General features: G+C 34.8%; 2 protein-coding genes across 3 annotated transcripts; one reads left to right on the top strand and one right to left on the bottom strand.

The window, feature by feature from the left end:
• Nucleotides 1-904: 904 nt before the first annotated feature.
• LOC106760507 (beta-galactosidase 13-like) lies at nucleotides 905-5099 on the top strand. The gene is made up of 17 exons (XM_014643935.2): nucleotides 905-1183; nucleotides 1286-1381; nucleotides 1477-1589; nucleotides 1683-1749; nucleotides 1839-1931; nucleotides 2016-2159; nucleotides 2241-2335; nucleotides 2429-2534; nucleotides 2627-2830; nucleotides 2923-3090; nucleotides 3180-3358; nucleotides 3453-3562; nucleotides 3747-3856; nucleotides 3958-4065; nucleotides 4150-4254; nucleotides 4360-4505; nucleotides 4598-5099. The coding sequence occupies exons 1-17, from the start codon at nucleotides 965-967 to the stop codon at nucleotides 5064-5066; spliced, it is 2532 nt and encodes an 843-aa protein (XP_014499421.2). The 5' UTR covers nucleotides 905-964; the 3' UTR covers nucleotides 5067-5099.
• A 2613-nt stretch (nucleotides 5100-7712) lies between these two features.
• On the bottom strand, nucleotides 7713-17756 carry LOC106761932 (E3 ubiquitin-protein ligase UPL3). Of its 2 annotated transcripts, XR_002667941.1 has the most exons (18): nucleotides 16565-17756; nucleotides 16180-16290; nucleotides 15943-16059; nucleotides 15627-15797; nucleotides 15387-15548; nucleotides 14961-15209; nucleotides 14731-14852; nucleotides 13230-14652; nucleotides 12852-12947; nucleotides 10256-11827; nucleotides 9927-10151; nucleotides 9739-9843; nucleotides 9046-9126; nucleotides 8885-8953; nucleotides 8667-8795; nucleotides 8392-8514; nucleotides 8020-8231; nucleotides 7713-7938 (listed from the first exon to the last, which is right to left on the bottom strand). XR_002667941.1 is itself a non-coding variant. In XM_022781099.1 (17 exons), the coding sequence occupies exons 1-17, from the start codon at nucleotides 17393-17395 to the stop codon at nucleotides 8166-8168; spliced, it is 5652 nt and encodes a 1883-aa protein (XP_022636820.1). In that variant the 5' UTR covers nucleotides 17396-17756; the 3' UTR covers nucleotides 7713-8165. The 2 variants fall into 2 exon arrangements, 1 of the variants encoding a protein (XP_022636820.1); XM_022781099.1 differs by having other exon boundaries at nucleotides 7713-8231.
• Between the last annotated feature and the right edge of the window lie 289 nt (nucleotides 17757-18045).

Here is an 18045-nt window from a genome sequence, read left to right as displayed (position 1 = left end):
GTTAAGAAAACCAACAATTTACCTTTCAGAACAACGGCTTATAACACCATGAAAATAAATAAAAAATACATTTTGAATAAATTTTAATTAAATTCACATTTAAATTGAATAATAATATTTTGACACTGAAATGATATTTGTGGGTCCCACTAATAATTTTATTCACATTGTATCATTTTACAAATTAATGATATGGTATCATGTAAAATAAATGTATTTAACAGGGTGTCACTCTTTTAAATTTGACATATTTGTCAATAACATATTAATTTAAAAAATACTTAATTTCTTAAATATAACTTCATATTTACGTTTTATAAATTAAAAATATAATCAAAGATATAACTTTTCAAAAATAACTAAGTTATTGATTATATATGTTAAATTATAAGTTTTAAAAAATTATGAAAAAATTAACAATTTATCCTATATCACACTTTATATTTAAATAAGGAAACAATTTATTTTTAAAAATTTAGTTGAACTTTAATCTATAAAAAATGGAGCATTTAAATCGTTAAAATAAATAAAAAGGATGTGAGATAAAAAGTATATGATATTTAAATGTAAAATAAATATTTTATATTTTTTTTTTAGAAGAGTGAAATATTCTATTTTGAAATGTATTGAGTAAATTTAGATAAAGTAGGCAAAAAAAAATAAATGAGGATATGTGGCTCTTATAATTTTGTATGGCTAAGAATAGTGTCATTGCGTAAAAGTAAGACAAATGTGAAGAAAACACTAACAATGAATAATAACAGAATACAAAAAAATAGTGGAAGAAAAACCAAATTTGTCTCAAATGGCTAACATCTATTGGTGTAAGAGTAGTATAAAAGAAAAGTTTGTGTAAAGAAAAAACTGGCTTCTGGGCACCTCTTTCTATACCTGAGAAGGAGGAGCCTTACGTTAGCTCACTCAAAGTCTCCTTTCAATTCTCATGCAAGAGTAAATTAAAAGGATGGAACAAACCAATAACACCATGATTCGTACCCTTTTCCTCATGGCCTTGCTTTCCACCATTGTGGTTGTGGTACATGGACGTGGTCACCATAAAGGTGCATATGGTCGTAACATGATTGCTCAGAATGTCACTTATGATGGTAAGTCATTGTTCATCAATGGAAGGCGCGAGCTACTTATTTCTGGTTCCATCCACTACCCACGAAGCACACCGGATGTAAGTTACTTTCATCGTAATCACATTGTAATATTACTTTCTTTTCATGTAAAGAGACAAAATTATATGGTTCATCCCACATGTTTGACAAAAATAATGCAGATGTGGCCTGTCCTTCTTGATAATGCAAGACGTGGAGGCATAAATGTTATTCAAACCTACGTGTTTTGGAATGTTCATGAGCCCCAACAAGGACAGGTGAAGTATTTGTTGTCTCTTGATTCAATTATTTCAAGACCAAAAATGCTCAAAGGGGATTTGTAAAAGTGTTTTTTTTTTTTGCCAACATGCAGTTTAACTTTGAAGGTAATTATGACTTAGTGAAGTTTATTAAGCTTATTCAAGAGTATGGAATGTTTGTCACTCTCAGGGTTGGACCCTTCATCCAAGCCGAGTGGAACCATGGGTAAAATATCCATTACTTAATATGATTTTTAAATAAATGATTCCTTTTCTTTGTTATTCTCAACTGTACCCTCATTCCTATTATTTTCATCAGAGGACTTCCATATTGGCTTAGGGAGGTTCCAAACATCATATTTCGCTCTGATAATGAGCCTTATAAGGTATTCTTAATCCTCCGTATATAATTCCTTTAACATGAAAAATAAATACATAATTTAAGCATTAACATGAAAATTCTTTTAATTTGAAGCAACACATGCAAGCATTCGTGACAAAGATTGTACAAATGATGAAAGATGAAAAGCTCTTTGCTCCCCAAGGAGGCCCCATCATCTTAGCTCAGGTTTTGATTTTGTAACCAACCATGTGAAATTTACTTTTTACTAATCAATTCATGTGAACATGTCGCATTATTCAATGGTTGTAGATCGAGAATGAGTACAACCACATTCAACTCGCATATGAGGAGAAGGGAGTCAGCTACGTCCAATGGGCTGCAAATATGGCAGTAGCATTGAACGTTGGAGTTCCATGGGTCATGTGCAAGCAAAAAGATGCACCTGATCCAGTGGTACGTCATGACATAGTAGGACTAGCATAGTCATAAATTATCTTCCAACTTAGCTTGACATCCTATGATTTCACTTGATAGATCAACGCATGCAATGGAAGACATTGTGGTGATACCTTCTCAGGGCCAAACAAACCATACAAACCGGCCTTATGGACAGAGAATTGGACCACTCAGTAAGAAATGAATTAATTTTTGTCCTTAGTGAAGAACATGAAAATCATGAATGCAATTAATACTAAATTTTATTTGGTAATCTTGAACTTCAGGTATAGAGTACATGGAGATCCACCATCCCAGAGATCTGCAGAAGATATTGCATTTTCAGTTGCTCGTTTTTTCTCCAAGGGTGGAAACTTGGTTAACTACTATATGGTGTTTCTCTTGGCATTTAAATCTTTTTATACTTATATAACTTTAGGCCAATACTTTTCTTAAATTTGTAACTCAATATGTAACATTTGTAGTATCACGGAGGAACAAACTTTGGTAGAACCAGCTCTGCCTTTACCACAACTCGTTATTATGACGAGGCGCCTCTTGATGAATATGGTCTACAAAGAGAACCAAAATGGAGTCATTTAAGGGATGTGCACAAAGCTGTGCTCCTTTGTAGGAAGGCTATCCTTGGTGGCGATTCCAATGTGGAAAAGTTGAACGAATTCCATGAGGTAAGAATTTGACATTATTTTGAATGTTAATAGAAAGAAGGTAGCATCACAAAAATATCAAACTAAACTAAGTTGGTATATATGTCACGCAGATTAGAACCTTTGAGAAGCTTGGAACAAACTTGTGTGCTGCTTTCATCACTAACAACCACACAACAGATGCAACCACTATTAACTTTAGGGGCACTAACTACTTTGTGCCTCCACATTCCATTAGTGTCCTCCCTGATTGCAAGACTTTAGTCTACAACACACAAAGTGTAATTAACTAACTTGTTTATTCGTCTCTAATATGTTACCACAATATTTCACATATGGGTATATCACTCACATATGACACATGAAACAGATTGTTTCACAACATAATTCGAGGAACTATGAAAGGTCTCCCATTGCAAACAATTTCCAATGGGAGATGTTTATCGAGGCCATCCCAACAACCAAAAAAATGGATATGTACCAAAAAATTCCGGCAGAGCTTTACACTTTGCTCAAGGACACTACTGATTATGCTTGGTACACCACGAGGTAAGTTTGTGTAAGCATATTATTTACTTCTTTTATTTTGGAAAATTATTTAATGATTGATGCCTCTTGCATCTGACCTTTTTATTCATTGCAGCTTTGAGTTGGCCCCTGGAGACTTGCCAATAAAACCTGAAGTTCTCCCAATTCTTCGTATTATGAGTCTTGGACACACAATGGTTGCATTTGTGAATGGAGACCTCGTTGGTAAGGACACAATAAATATATATATATATATATATATATATATATATATATATATATATATATATATATATATATATATATATATATATATATATATATATATATATATATATATATATATATATATATCACATAGGTGAGTAAACATGATATTAATGTCAATGTCTTAATTATTATGTCTTAGGAACTGCTCATGGAACTCATGAAGAAAAATCTTTTGATTTCCAACACCCAGTTCAACTTAGGGTTGGAACTAACTATATTTCTATCCTGGCTGGCACAGTTGGATTACCTGTATGAAACTTAAATTTTTCATTCTTTAATGAACATCAATCCAAGTTTCAATAAGTGCAACAAAATAATATTATTTCATCCTTTAAATATTGAATATACAGGATAGTGGAGCTTACATGGAACATAGATATGCAGGACCCAAATCTATATCTATCATCGCTCTCAACACAGGAACACTTGATCTCACAACCAATATGTGGGGTCATCGGGTTAGTTGAATTATACTCTGGTAGTAAAACATTGGTTCAACATGTTATGATTAAAAAGCTAAAGTGGTTAATTTTAATTGATAGGTTGGTCTCAGGGGTGAAGGCATGAAAGTTTACAGTGATGAAGGATCATTAAAGGCAAAATGGAAGCCACTTGGTCCAGTTCCACGCCCTCTCACCTGGTACAGGGTAAGAAATATCACACATCTAATATGAAACCATGATATTAAGAAATAGTTTAGAATTTTTTGTGCTTTCTATTTTTTGTAACGATACCATTCATTAATTTTATAGACAAGATTTGCTACTCCAGAGGGAACAGGTCCAGTTGCTATTAGAATGACTGGAATGGGTAAAGGAATGATGTGGATCAACGGTAAAAGCATTGGTCGCCATTGGATGAGTTTCCTCTCCCCACTTGGAAAGCCCACTCAATCAGAGTAAGCAAATCACCCACTAGAAATGAAAAGTTTTATTGAAAAGAAAATAAGTGTTGTCTTAATTTTTTCTGTAACTTGGACCACTCATTTAGGTTCCACATCCCAAGATCTTTCCTCAACCCACAAGACAACTTGCTTGTTATATTTGAAGAGGAACCATTGGCTCCAGTACAAGTTGAGATCTTGAACGTGAATAGAGACACAATTTGTAGTTTGATTGCAGAAAGTGATCCTCCCAATGTGAACTCATGGGTGTCTAGGAGAGGAAATTTCCATCCTATTGTGCCATACATTGGACCACAGGCCTCACTAATGTGTGCACCTGGAAAAAAGATTACGACCGTTGAGTTTGCCAGCTTTGGCAATCCAAGTGGTTATTGTGGAGAATATATTTTAGGAACTTGCAATGCTGCTGCTACCAAGCAAATCGTGGAGCAAGAATGCTTAGGCAAAGAAACTTGTTCAATTACGTTAAATCGTGCAGTGTTCAACCAAAATGGTGTGGATCCATGTCCAGAAATATTGGTTAAAACTCTTGCAATCCAAGTGAGGTGTTTTTAGATCAATCAACCAAATAATTAATCAATGTAAATGGCTTAAAATTATTTGATTTGGCCAAGAGGAGTCTAGAAGCTCAACTTATATGATTGGATTACTGTGACATCAAACACAAATTCAATTATTTCATTATTTGTTTCTTGTCACTACTTTCAATAAAAATTCCATCAATCCAATTTTATTCACAACTTTTGTTTTCTTTTGTTTTTTAAGTTTATTTGGTGTTGTCGTTTTTATCTATTTATCTATATATATAATTACAAATAACGTTCTAACTACTAATTTTTTAATTAGAACATTTTAATCCACTTCAATCTCATTAATTTGTATATATCACCCTCTCCTGAAAAAGTTAGAAACATAAGCAATATTATAACAATTATAAAATTATGTTACTATAATTTTAGGTGTCACTTTTTATGTTTTTATTTAAAAAAAATGCCACTCTGGTCTACCATTTGACCAATTTACTTTTAATAATATTTACTTCAAATAAATGAAGTTAAATAACATAATTTAGTTTTAAGTTTCATTTTATTTTATTGTTAGTTGATTGTCAAGAAAAATTAGGTGAACAACGACAAGTATTACGTATCTTTCATATACATATTAGAACATAACAATTTTGTGGATGAACTACAATATAATACTATGATTAAGAAGCAAGAAGAAAATGTACAACTTATGTATAGACTATTTAGTAAGTTATAATACTATAATTAATAAGCAAATTACAAATTTATTTGTTTCTTGTCACTACAATATAATACTATAGTGCATGAGTTTTTTTTTTTTTTTTCAAATTTATGGTCAAATTCTTTCATTTGATCATTTGTCTTCTATTGGTAATGTTTTCCCCTTTTCTTCAACAAAAGCTCAATGTGAGGTTGTTGAGAATGATTCTTCCTTTGACACTCTTTAGATAATTTAGCTCTTCTTGTTACCAATTCATCCAAATCTCAATTTGATAGTAGTAAGAATAAAATATTGAAGAAACCTATGAACTTGACATAAACTCTTTGCATCATGCTTCTATCTATAGTTATAATAAGACTTCCTTTGAACTTGACATAAGATATTAGAATATATACATATTTTTGTATTGAGATTATTTGCTAATAAAACTGTATTGAGTTTTGTTGATTCTAGACTTTGTTGGTGTAATATGACTCTAAAATGAAAAGAGTTAAATGGAGTTTATATAGAAATTCTAATATCGTTCTGCACAAACAAATTAATATATATATATATATATATATATATATATATATATATATAATAGGAAAAAAATATAAACAAATTAATATATAATAAGAAAAAAAAATTAAACAAATATGGTTGACTCCCACATTAACTCATCGACGTAAGAAATTCAACTTTTTCTTTATTTTATATAAATCCTCTTATAGACTTTGGTTGGATCAAATCTATCATCAATTTATAAGTTTTTTTTTTCTTTCATACTATCATCTAAATACTTTAATATACAACGATACAAGTATTTGGTTAAAAATTTCTCCAATCTCTCATCTAAAACCATTTCGTAGAGGTATAATTCAAAAGAAAAAAATTAACCGTTGAATTGTTTAAAAATTGTGTAAAATTAATTTTAAATCATTAAACATGACTATAATATGTTTATCAAACTTAAATTTGAAACGTCTATGGTCTTCTATAATAAAAAGATTAATTTTAATATTTAACTAAAAGAACTCTAAATTATCACTTCCAACAATATCATAGTTCTTTTGAATCCCAATTCTTATAGAGCATGTGAAAGTTTTCACTTTGTAAATAAATTCATACGGTGTTTTCATGGCGGTGTTAAATTTCTTATTAGAATATTTTTATTAGAAGCATAAATGAAAAGTTTATAGAGAGAGAGAGAGACGTAAATACAAATCCCACATTATCAAAATTAACATTCAAAATTAAAAAACAGAACAAATTTTAGCATCTTAAAATTAAAAGTTAATTATAAACATATTTTGTGGAGAAAAAAAAAACTCTAATAACGTGCTTCAATTCCCTATAGTTCATTATTAATAATCTACTACTTATTTTTCATTAGATTTTAATGAAAAGTATTTAAAGTAAACTATTTTAATAGTTTTTAATTAACTTGTCTAATTTTTGTCTATTTTTCTATATCTTATTATATAATTTGTTTTATAAAAAACAATTAATAACAACATTACTTTGGCATTTACTAAAATTTAGAAACTTCAATATTACAAACTAAAGTAATACATTATACATGAAAAATAAATATAATAAAAACTAAAACAGAAAACTTATAAAAATAAAATTTCATAAGTATTATTGGATATTTTGAACAAAATATCTTGTTCAAACTTAGATTACACAGACCTTTTAAATCTAGAAATTATAAAAATTTATGTTAAAAAATCTAGAATAATAATTAGATAATAATATATTTTTGTTTAAAAAAACCTTATAATAACTTAATTATTGTTTTAATGTTATTTTAACATGTAGCTTGTCGGTTAATTTTATTTTATCAGACAGTTAGAAACTTGTCAACTAATAATTAACTCATTTAGTTTTTTCTAAACAAGAACTTATACTAAACAAATAATTAACTTATTAACAACTTTTGTAAAAAAGACATTTGTTTGAAACTCCAAATGGCAGAAGTAATAATAAAGCATACTATTTTAAATTATTTCTCTTCCCTTTGCCCTTTCTTGGTACATGCTAATTGCGAATAATTGGACTTACAAACAGAATAGGGAAAAAAAAAAAAGAATCAAAATTTCATCATTGCTATTTTATTTACAAGTTCTAACAGGTGAAAATAAATAAGAGCTCCGTAAATGATCCTACGCATTGAAAATGTGGCCACCCGATTGGACTGCAATTTAAAAAGTTTCTGAAAAATAAGGAAGAATCGGGGCCATCATTATTATAGAACAGACAGAAAAAGGAAACTCACCTGAGCACGGAAAACGAGACTATTATTTGAGAAGCGAGGAGGAACCTGAATCCCAACCAAGACTTAACTGAGACTCAATAATAGAATCAATTAAACCCTGACCCATCTATATTAACATACAGGGTAAGCTTGGTTAGTTCCACAACTCATGATAAATCAAAGGATCCCTGCCCTTCACTGATTGCATAGAGTAGCTTCTTGTACATAACTTCCTGTTCAAAATTCGACATCATTGATCAACAACACAACTACTCTATTATTGGAAATAATTGCTTGGTTTTATAAAATGCGCAATTCCACTTTTGAAGAATAAAACAGTAGAAACTTCAAAATACACATTATTTTCATTTGTCGTATGCTGTATCGCAGTACCTTGGTAGAGTAAGGAGGAAGTTTCAGGTAATTAGCGCATGTCATCACACTAGGCAAGTCATCGTCCGCGGATTCTGAAGGTCCATTCCCGTTTGATGAAGTATTAACTGCAGTTGACGAAAGCTGCACGAGACCAAAAACAAAAAAAATAGGCCATGAATGCAACAACAAATGTTAACATGCATATAGAACAACAAAATTAATATACAAAAAAAAAAAAAAAAAAAAAAGATAAGCAACGAGTCATCTCGTTATCACAAATCTATTCTAATTACCTTCCTCACAATCGTTAGTTTTGGATTTAGAACTGCCAGCCCACCAGGTGGCAGCCTAGGTGCACCAGTGACAAATTGACAGAAGGCGCGCTGCTGCTCCGGGGTGAATTCCCCCATAATTTCAAGTAACTGAAAATAGCATCCAACAGGACAACCATCAAAACAGAACTTAGCTCTAATCTTCCGTAATATTACTTATAATTAGAGGAGAAACATACATTAACAATTGGAGGGCTCTTTGCATTGTACCCATGGTCAAATTTTATATGATCAGCAAGTGTCTCAGCCTGCAGTAACAGTTTTACCAAAAAATATTATGATTTCAATGCTTTGTTCTATTATTCTAACCCCCAAGCAGCAATAAAATTGGGCAAAATACCTCCCACAACTCCCTCCGGCCACAAAGCAAGTAGTCTAGTTCTTGAGGAGTAAAAATTTGTAAAGATGAGATGTCAAAAACCTGCATTAAACAGCACTTTGTTCAGTTTTAAAGTAAATCAAACAGGAAAAAAAATACTAGTTCCCCAGCAATATCTTCTTCCTCTACTCTACAAGAGACACTAGCAAAACCAGAACTACGCACCCATTTCACGAACAATTAGAATGTCAGAATTTTAACATCCAATAACCAAACATTGCGATTTCTATTTTATGCAGGTAAAGTATGGTTGGTGATTGGGAGCAAATAAGTAAAAGGACAAGTGCATAGATATAAAAATCTCCCAAGTGGAATATTCAAGCATGAGATCAAGGCAAGCACTGCATCGTTTAAGACATCAATAGAACACCAAATTACTTCGTCTTTACACAACAACCCTTAAGAATTTTAATGTAAGGTCATCAAATTAATTTCATGCATCAGACATAGTCATTCGAACCTACAACAATTACAATAGTTTTATTCCACTGCGTGATGTAAGCTTCATATATCATACAACAGCTTTTTACACACTCAGGGATGCATTCGGAGACAGCTTTTTACTAGATGCTCCACACCGTTTTGAAACATAACATGCTCCACACCAGCAATGTGCAAACCTTTTAAATTAACTAATTAAAACAAACAAGAAACCTGATTAAACCCTGCTCTAAATGCCTCTATTTGCCGCATGATTCCAGTCTTGACTGTTGCATCAACCACCAAGGATATGTACTCCTCCAAATTGTTGATATCGACCTAATCATTTGGGAGCAAGTTAAGGAATTTTTTATACCAGGAGAACCAAGATCCAAGAAATAGCTCAGAGATTAACTACATACAGTTTCATCTCCAGGTTTCAAGGTGTACTCAGGAAAACCAGGAAGTGTAAAATCTAAGCACAGATCTTCAACTGGCGCATCATGAAAATGTAAGTCAAAAAGGGTATCAGTACAGCTACCACCAACAGATTCTACATAATGTTTCCGACGAACAAGGGCTTTTAACTCTTGCAAAGTCTTCCCAAGCTCAGCATCGATGAACAGAATGTCATGTAAATCAAGATCCTACAAAAAAATGAAGATCAGAAGCATACACTAGAATAAGTTTACATTCAGATAAACTACAAACATCAAGATGGTTGAAACATCAACATTATACAATAACATACTTGACCAAGAACAAGCTTATAGAATGCCACTGACAATGGCAGATCCAATAGTCGTCCATCTTGAAGAGCTTTCGCCATAACACGACCGAGCAGCCGAAAATACTCAATGACTTTTGCAAACGGACTACCCTCTGATGCATCAGAATTTGTAGGCCATGGCCGAGGAAACAAACCCATAGGAGCTAGAACAAGTTCTTTATCTCCAGCCAAATCAGGCCCAGAGCCTACACTATGCTCTCTCTTTTCATCCCCGTCAACTTCCATTTCATGTTTATTTGAAGAATGGGATCTCCACATTTGCAGTCCAACCTTTTGTAAATCATGACTTAGAATTGTATAAAACTCCAGGGTTGGGCCCAGGCCAGTGCCAACTTCACCAAAATATTCTACTTCAAGTACCGCTTTTTGGCTAGAATACATCTCCATAACTTTTGCAGCAGAATCCAAGACACGGTTTCGAGAGACACGAACTTTTTGGCGCTGTAATCTCCCAACTCTAATCTCTCTCTCAGTTGTCGATCCATGACCATCAGCACCTTGCTGCTGCTGAAGTCGATACAGTGCTCGAGATAACCCAAATGCAGTAGAATAGAAGTACTGTCGTCGAGTCTCAAAAGGAAACAAGAAAGGGCATGCTTTAGTCAACTGATAACACCATAAAGGAAGACTACCACTGCATAGTGCTAGGGCATCTTGTATTTGCCTAGCCAATTTTGGAGTAAGCTTACCACTAATGAATTCCTCCGGAACAACCCTAGTATCAGTTGTAACAACTAGCTGATCAAAGTTAGAGATTTTACCCTCAGCAAAGCTATCAGAAACCATTTGAGCCCTCAAACGAGGAGCAAGCTGGTTCAAACACTCCAACACACGCAGGAGTGCCAAAATATTGTAGGTGGGGTTAGATTTCTCTAGATCACACGGCAATTCTCCATACAATATACTGTCTAAAACAGAAGTCTGATGCAACTTAGCTTCTGGGCTGGAATTTGAGGCAGAGCAAGATTTGGCAGGTTTTGAAGTATTTGAACTTGATCCTCCAGTAGATGCCTTATCTGTCTGGTTTTCTGCTCTTTGATAAGTGATGGTGTAAATATCACCCCACAGACTGCTTCCATCACTGGATACATAGTCACTGCCAGCAAATCTGTCATCGTCATCTTCATCTAGCACAAGCTGTTTTTGAATTGCCTGGTATATAGTCAAATTCCTATTAAGCTGCTTCCCAGCAGCAGTAAAAATTAACTTTGGAGGATCATTAGAAGTACCAAACAACAGGCGGCCATGCCTATCTCTGCCACCCCTGAAACCTCTGCTATTAGCATATCCTAGTCCAGCCATAGCAGCAGCAGCAAATGACATTGCACCCCTTGAGCTAGATGAATACCCACTCCTAAAATCAGCAGAGTCGGATCCCCTGGCTGTCACAGCTTTGCTGCTAGAACCTGAGGCTGCGATAGTCTGGCTATCGCTTGTTGCTGTAGCAACAGTACTCTCCTCGGCTGAGTCACCCAATTTCACATCATGTACTTTGTCGGGCAAGCAGACAGGAAGAGAATCATCCCTCAACACCTGTACAAAGTTCAAATATGATACTGATTAGTGAAACAATATCATATCTATTTGACAGATTAAATGGCTAGGACGAATTGGGTGGAATCAAATGATAGATCCAATCTCTGAATCAACAATTAATTATCAAAAGGGGTTATTAAAATATATAAGAAACAATAATAGCATTTTGGTCTCATAAATTCAATATCTAGAACAGGAACACCTAAAACCAAATCAAAGTCTTCCAATCTACACAACAATTAATGGTAGTATCCAATCAAGTAAACCAATATAACATGCCTTCAACTCAATCATAATAATGGATGCAATAAGCTAAACGTAGTTTTCAATCTCACAAACAACTAATGGCATCAAGAACGATATCCTACCCAAAGATCAGAGAACGGTTGCAAGTTCATAAAATGTAGTTTTCGAGATCGTATAAAAAAATTAAATGCGTCGTTGTATGAATAGAAAATAGAAAACATAAAAATGTACAGGTGGTATGTCACAAAACACATATATGCTAAAGTTCAACTATAACACGACAAGAAGTCAACAAAAGAAAATACTCTAAACATAACAAGAAATGACAGTTTTTAATCGCACTAGCTCAATATTGCATAATTTCACCAGTTCAGTGATCTTGATTTCTTGCAATCTTGCAATGCAATCTTGATACGAAAAGGAAAGTGGCAGAAAGACCATGAAAACTTGCAATCTTACAGTCTAGATCATACTCTTGATAAAACTTGTAACAACAACTAATGGTCATGATCTGTCTGATAGACTCTATAACTATAATAACAGCATTTATGTTTGCTGAAATCTTTAAAATAGAAGATAGGAGAATAACAATAGAAGTAGATTCAATGGCAAAATACAAATACATGAAGAAATTTAACGTACCAAAAAACAAATTGAACTGAAGAAAAAGCAAAGGGGTACACAAAACTAAAGATTTAAATAATTAATGAGATATGAATACAAGCATAACCAAAAACAACAAAAAGGAAAATTCTTAGCAGAAGTATAAACATACATCTTCATGGTCTTCATCCTCATCATCAGAAATATCATCATCTTCAATCACCAAAGCCTCATCTATTTCAACAGGAGATATATCCAATTCTTCATCCTATCCCATAAATGTAGAGAGAAAATAATGTCAAACAACAAAAAGGCCTTAAACAATAAAAGTCGCCGCTCAAGTAATATTCTACAGGAGACCACATCAAGTAAATATATGAACTATCTATTAGATGAAGGAGGCTCAACAATGGTTTTTATCCAAAACAGGAGGAAAGAACAATAAGCATAAGTATAAATAATATCACATAATTAAATGTTATAAACAAATATGTATTGAAAATAAAATTATTCCATTAATAAAACTCTTTTCCAAAATTTAGCAGCATACCTCAGAAGTTGATTCGCCATTTACAGGTTTCATTTGAGCATTTCTATCTAGAGCTGCTCTTCTGCGATTTCGGGTCTGAGGTCCTCTTGCTTCCTCCTGTGCAGCCTTTAATACAGCTTTACCCTTGCTCTTAGATGAACTTGTGCTTTTATCTTGAGATGTTTTTTTTGTAGGTGTATCTTCCATAGTAAAAGATGATCTGTACATAGCTGCATGTCTACGGGTAGTGGTGGCAGTATAAGAGGAAGGAGATGAAACACCTGCCCCTGCAGGAGCTGTTCCAGATTCAGAATTGTCACCAGGTACAGTAGACTTTTGACCAGATTCACTGCGCTGGACACGAGTCCACAGAAATTCCTCAATGGCTGCTAAACTCGCTAATGGATCAATAAGTACCACATTTGAAGAATAATCCTTAAGTGACTTTTCACCCTGTGCTCGACAGAGACGCAGCTTTATGGGCTGAGATAATGCACTTAGTCCACTGGAGAGACGTGCACTCCCACTAGATGAACGAGAAGAATTACTCAGCATTACAGGGAAGCGTTCCAAGGAAGACAATGCATTTTGAAGCTTCTGAACCAAGACAGTCATAGGAGCAACATCCCCATTATCAATGCTCAAAGGTAGTGCAATATCAACAAATGACTTGAACCTTGCAAGTGCCTGTTCACGAAGTCTGGGGAGACTGGTTTCTGACATTCGATCTTTTGCAAAATACCCACAAGATAAATAACTCAACAAGGCTTCAACAACACCACTACCAATAAATTCAAAAGTAGATACACCATCACCTTTGCCAAGTTCCTTTAACATGTCAGATATCACCCCAATTAAATATTCTTCTGTGTTAGTAGAATTTTCGTTGAGACCAGGTCCAGAAGCTTTAACTTTTCCCTTTGCCTTAGTTTTTTGATCATCAACACAAGTGTTCAGCTTTGTGCAGAGATTTTTCAAATGCAAAAGATCATCACTAACACCCACTTCAATAGACCCAGGATCAGAAGGGAAGTACTTGTCTTTAAAACCTCTAGCAACTGAGCTAATAGACTCCCGAATACTGGAACCAGTTGTTGGAGTTTCAACGGAACTTGTTGGCAAACCAACATTTACTGGAACTGGACTCTTCATCAAATCATCCAAATAGTTTGCATCGGGGTTTGAGTTACCACTACGCAGGCGATAGTGTTTGGGCTGAGAATGAGTTCCAGATACAGAATCACTATCCTTCTCAGCAGATGTTTGAATAGATACATTGGTTGAATTTCCAGCCAAAATAAGTTGGTCAACCGCATGGACCACACCTTCTCTGACAAACATCTTAGAGAATGTTCCAGGAAGCTTTTCCATAAGAATTTCTGCAATCTGCAAGGCAGGCACCAAAACATGCGGATCTTTCCATGCTAACACACCAGCTAAGAAACTATATCATCAAATTGACAAAACATAAGTTTCTACAGAGAACATAGAGCAACAGCAATCCAGTTGAAGTTCTAGATACCTTGATATATTTGTTACACTCAACAAAGACTGGATCATCTCAGCTGTGCTGAAATACATCAATTTTCCAATGACAGAAAGACATTTGTGGCGAACAGGACCATTGACACTGGCACCATATATCTAATTCAAAAGCAGGGCAAAAATATTAGTAAGTTGTGGGATGGAAGAGGAAAGAAGTCCAGGAAATAATAAATATAGCTAACAATGAAATCAATTTAAACATTTAACCTGCATTAAAACTGGGAGGAGATCCATCCCAAATTGCTGAAGTAACTCAGGCTGATCATTTAATAACTTCTCACGAGCTGATATCTCATGAACATTTCCGTTGGTGGTGTCTTCTTGTCTGGAACTGCCAGAAGGACATTTTTTCACAAAATACCCTTTCACAAACAAGTTGGAGCTGACAGGAAGAGAAATGGTTCCATGTGGCAATGGAGGCAGAAGTTCATTTGCCAGATTCACAATCTCAAATATCTAAATATTAGAAAAGAGAATGGGATAAATTCATTTTTAATTAAATTAAAAGGGAACTGAAAAGTTTTAACGGATTTAAATGATGAGATCAATACCAGAGTCTATGAAGATGAACCATAGGGTGATGAAATAAAATTATATATAAAAAGAGAAAGAGAAATCCAAAGTACATCATACCTGATCTGCCGGCCTACTTAATGCTGGTGAAAAAGAGGTGATAGAAGAAACACCAGAACCGGATAGTATATCTTTTAGAATGCCACTAATTCCAAGGAGAAGCAATGTTTTGGCTCCAAGAGGGGATCCACTGGCACATGTGGAAAGAAGGCGGATCAGACCCTGCATTAATCAATGATGTCAAAGGAACAGCCTGCCAAAGGTGAAAGCATCAGACTTAGCGACAAAGATTACACTTACGGTATATGTTGGAGTGCTGAGAGAAGCCTGACCACCTCCGGAACTGCTATTAGAAATGAGAGAGGCGGCTTGTGTTACGAGTCCATGATTGCATAATTCATCTAATTTGTCTGGAGATGAGGCAAATGCTTCAGCTATTCGAGTCAGGCAAACAGAGGCATGTTCCAGAACCTATTATAATTGAAAGTTGTGAAGACACAATTAGAGAATTGGCAACACTGTCTATTGCATCATTATTTACTCATAATATTTTCTTAAAACTAAGGAGTGTTGTTTCCATTTTATGACAAGTATAACAACAAAAGTATAGCCTTGCCTTGGAGTCATGGTACTGAAGAAGGTTTGTCAAAAGAGGAACAGCTTCCATTACAAAGTCAGCTGCATCAGGAGGAAGCTTTTTGCACATATTTGCAGCAGTAGACAATGCCACTCGCTGAAAAATATGATCATGTCAATATAGGCTCGTTGATTAAGGGTAGTAAATGCAAAATGAATCATCACCCTTTGAAAATTTTAAGCATCCTTATATGCAAGGATTTCATTGATAAGTTACCTGAACTCCTGTTGAGAAGAAGTCCAAGTAAGAAAGTACAGCCATCAGAGCTCCAGCTCGAAGACAGGCAGTTGGGTGCTCCTGAGAAATCTTCTTTAGCGCTTGAAGAGACTGTTAATATCAATAATCGCATCCATTAGAATTCAATGTAGACAGCCACAGGTGTATCAAACAAAAAGGACCTCGTTGAAGACAGCAGCCCATTTTCAAGCACACTTAAACAAATGTATAGCCTTAGACAAAAAGAAACCAACCTGAGGTTTAGGAATCTCGTATGCAAGATAAGACATTTCTAAAAAAAATTAGACGCAAAGCAATGGCAACATTTTTTCTAGATTCCTGATACATAAACCAACGGCAGAAAAGAGATTAAATGAGAAATAACCTGCTCAGCCAAATCCATATACTCTATCGTAAGCAGTCTAGCACAGAATATAGACACTGCCCCGTAATGCACAACAGCAGCACTAGATGAGGGAAGAACGTCGCATAAATGGGTAAGCGCCCTGGCCGCAAGTAGCATAACATCGGGGTTGCTCTCATGATTAAGCAACCCCACTAACACAGGAACAAACGAGTCAACGGAAAATGTACTAAGGGATTCTTCAGTTCCAATGGAAAGCATGTCACAAAGCTGCGACAATGCCTCGAGCTGACGACCTTCTTCTCCGTCAGCACGCAATCCAGCCAGAATTTTCTTGAGTCTACCACTCTGATGAGAAGAGGACGCAGAACCACTCATAGCCGTGGCAGGAAGCAGATCATCCAAACCAGCACCAAGTTTCCGAAGAAGGCCTTGAAGGGCACTACTAGCAGACGTCAAATTCCGATGCACACCACTGTCACTATAATTATCATCGTCGTCCCCAACACCTTCACCCTCCATGTTCAACGCCAAGGCTCGCTCTCTTTCTACGTCCCTAATCCCAACATCCTGTTCTTTCTCCTTCCCTTTGTCCGAATTGTCCCTTTCCAAATTCTTGCCACGGCGATCACGTCTTGACCCGGAGGATTCGTTAGTGGGGTCCATGAGAGAAACGGAATTTGTTGTGGTGGTGTTAGTCCTGGCCGAACGAGAACGTGTATTAACAGTTGGGGTGTTCGGGATCGAAGAAGAGGAAGAAGAAAGACGAGAGCGCTTGGCGGAACGAGAGGTAGACGAGGATGAAGGGGCAGCTGAGGAAGCCTCCGCCCGCTTCCGACTCCGAGTTTCCATACAAAACCCAGACTCACCCTTTCAGTCTATCTGACCTCTCACCGATCGATTAATCCCTTGCATCTGTGCTCTATCAAATAAAGAATATATTAAATCGGCGAAAACCCTAAATCCAAGAAAATCCAAGAAAAGTCCCGAATCGGTGTCGTACGAATACGAAACCGCCTTAAATTCTTATGACCGGATTTAGAAATTGAACAATGAATGTAGCGAATTGGATAATGGTAATTGAGAATCTGGAGTTCGGGCAATGTATTGCATTTAGTGTACAACAGAGAAAAGAAATTGTTGGAAGAAAACCCTAAGTAAGAACATGTGAGAAGCAGCTAAAGGAATAAAAAAGGAACAAACAGGACACAGCACAGAACAGAAATACCCCTTTTATACGTAACTTTCTTTGGACACGCGCAGGGACACTCACTCGTCACTCTGAAACACTGAGTCACAACAACTCGCTTGGTTTCTTCTTACTCATTCCAAGTTAAAACAAACAATTATTCCACGTGTTAAAATTATATTTTTATATTCATGAGTAAAATTTGAAGTTAAATATTTCATATTTCATAAATATATTGAGTATAATCATATTAAAAACTAATTAAGTATATTTTTATATAAATGTATAAACTAAAAAAATAATTAATACGAAT

Source organism: Vigna radiata, chromosome 5 (genome assembly GCF_000741045.1).
Source record: "Vigna radiata var. radiata cultivar VC1973A chromosome 5, Vradiata_ver6, whole genome shotgun sequence".
In the NCBI taxonomy this organism is placed as follows: domain Eukaryota; kingdom Viridiplantae; phylum Streptophyta; class Magnoliopsida; order Fabales; family Fabaceae; genus Vigna; species Vigna radiata.
This window is presented reverse-complemented; position numbering and strand designations above follow the sequence as displayed.

Excerpts from the sequence above, each read along its gene's own strand:
- LOC106760507 (XM_014643935.2), top strand. The coding sequence starts at position 965 with ATGGAACAAACCAATAACACCATGATTCGTACCCTTTTCCTCATGGCC. Across the intron at positions 2,535-2,626 it reads ACTTGGTTAACTACTATATG|TATCACGGAGGAACAAACTT; the intron begins GTGTTTCTCTTG and ends TAACATTTGTAG. Across the intron at positions 2,831-2,922 it reads AGTTGAACGAATTCCATGAG|ATTAGAACCTTTGAGAAGCT; the intron begins GTAAGAATTTGA and ends TATGTCACGCAG.
- LOC106761932 (XM_022781099.1), bottom strand. The coding sequence starts at position 17,395 with ATGGAAACTCGGAGTCGGAAGCGGGCGGAGGCTTCCTCAGCTGCCCCT. Across the intron at positions 16,060-16,179 it reads TCTTCTCAACAGGAGTTCAG|CGAGTGGCATTGTCTACTGC; the intron begins GTAACTTATCAA and ends CATATTTTTCAG. Across the intron at positions 9,127-9,738 it reads TTAGAGCAGGGTTTAATCAG|GTTTTTGACATCTCATCTTT; the intron begins GTTTCTTGTTTG and ends TGTTTAATGCAG.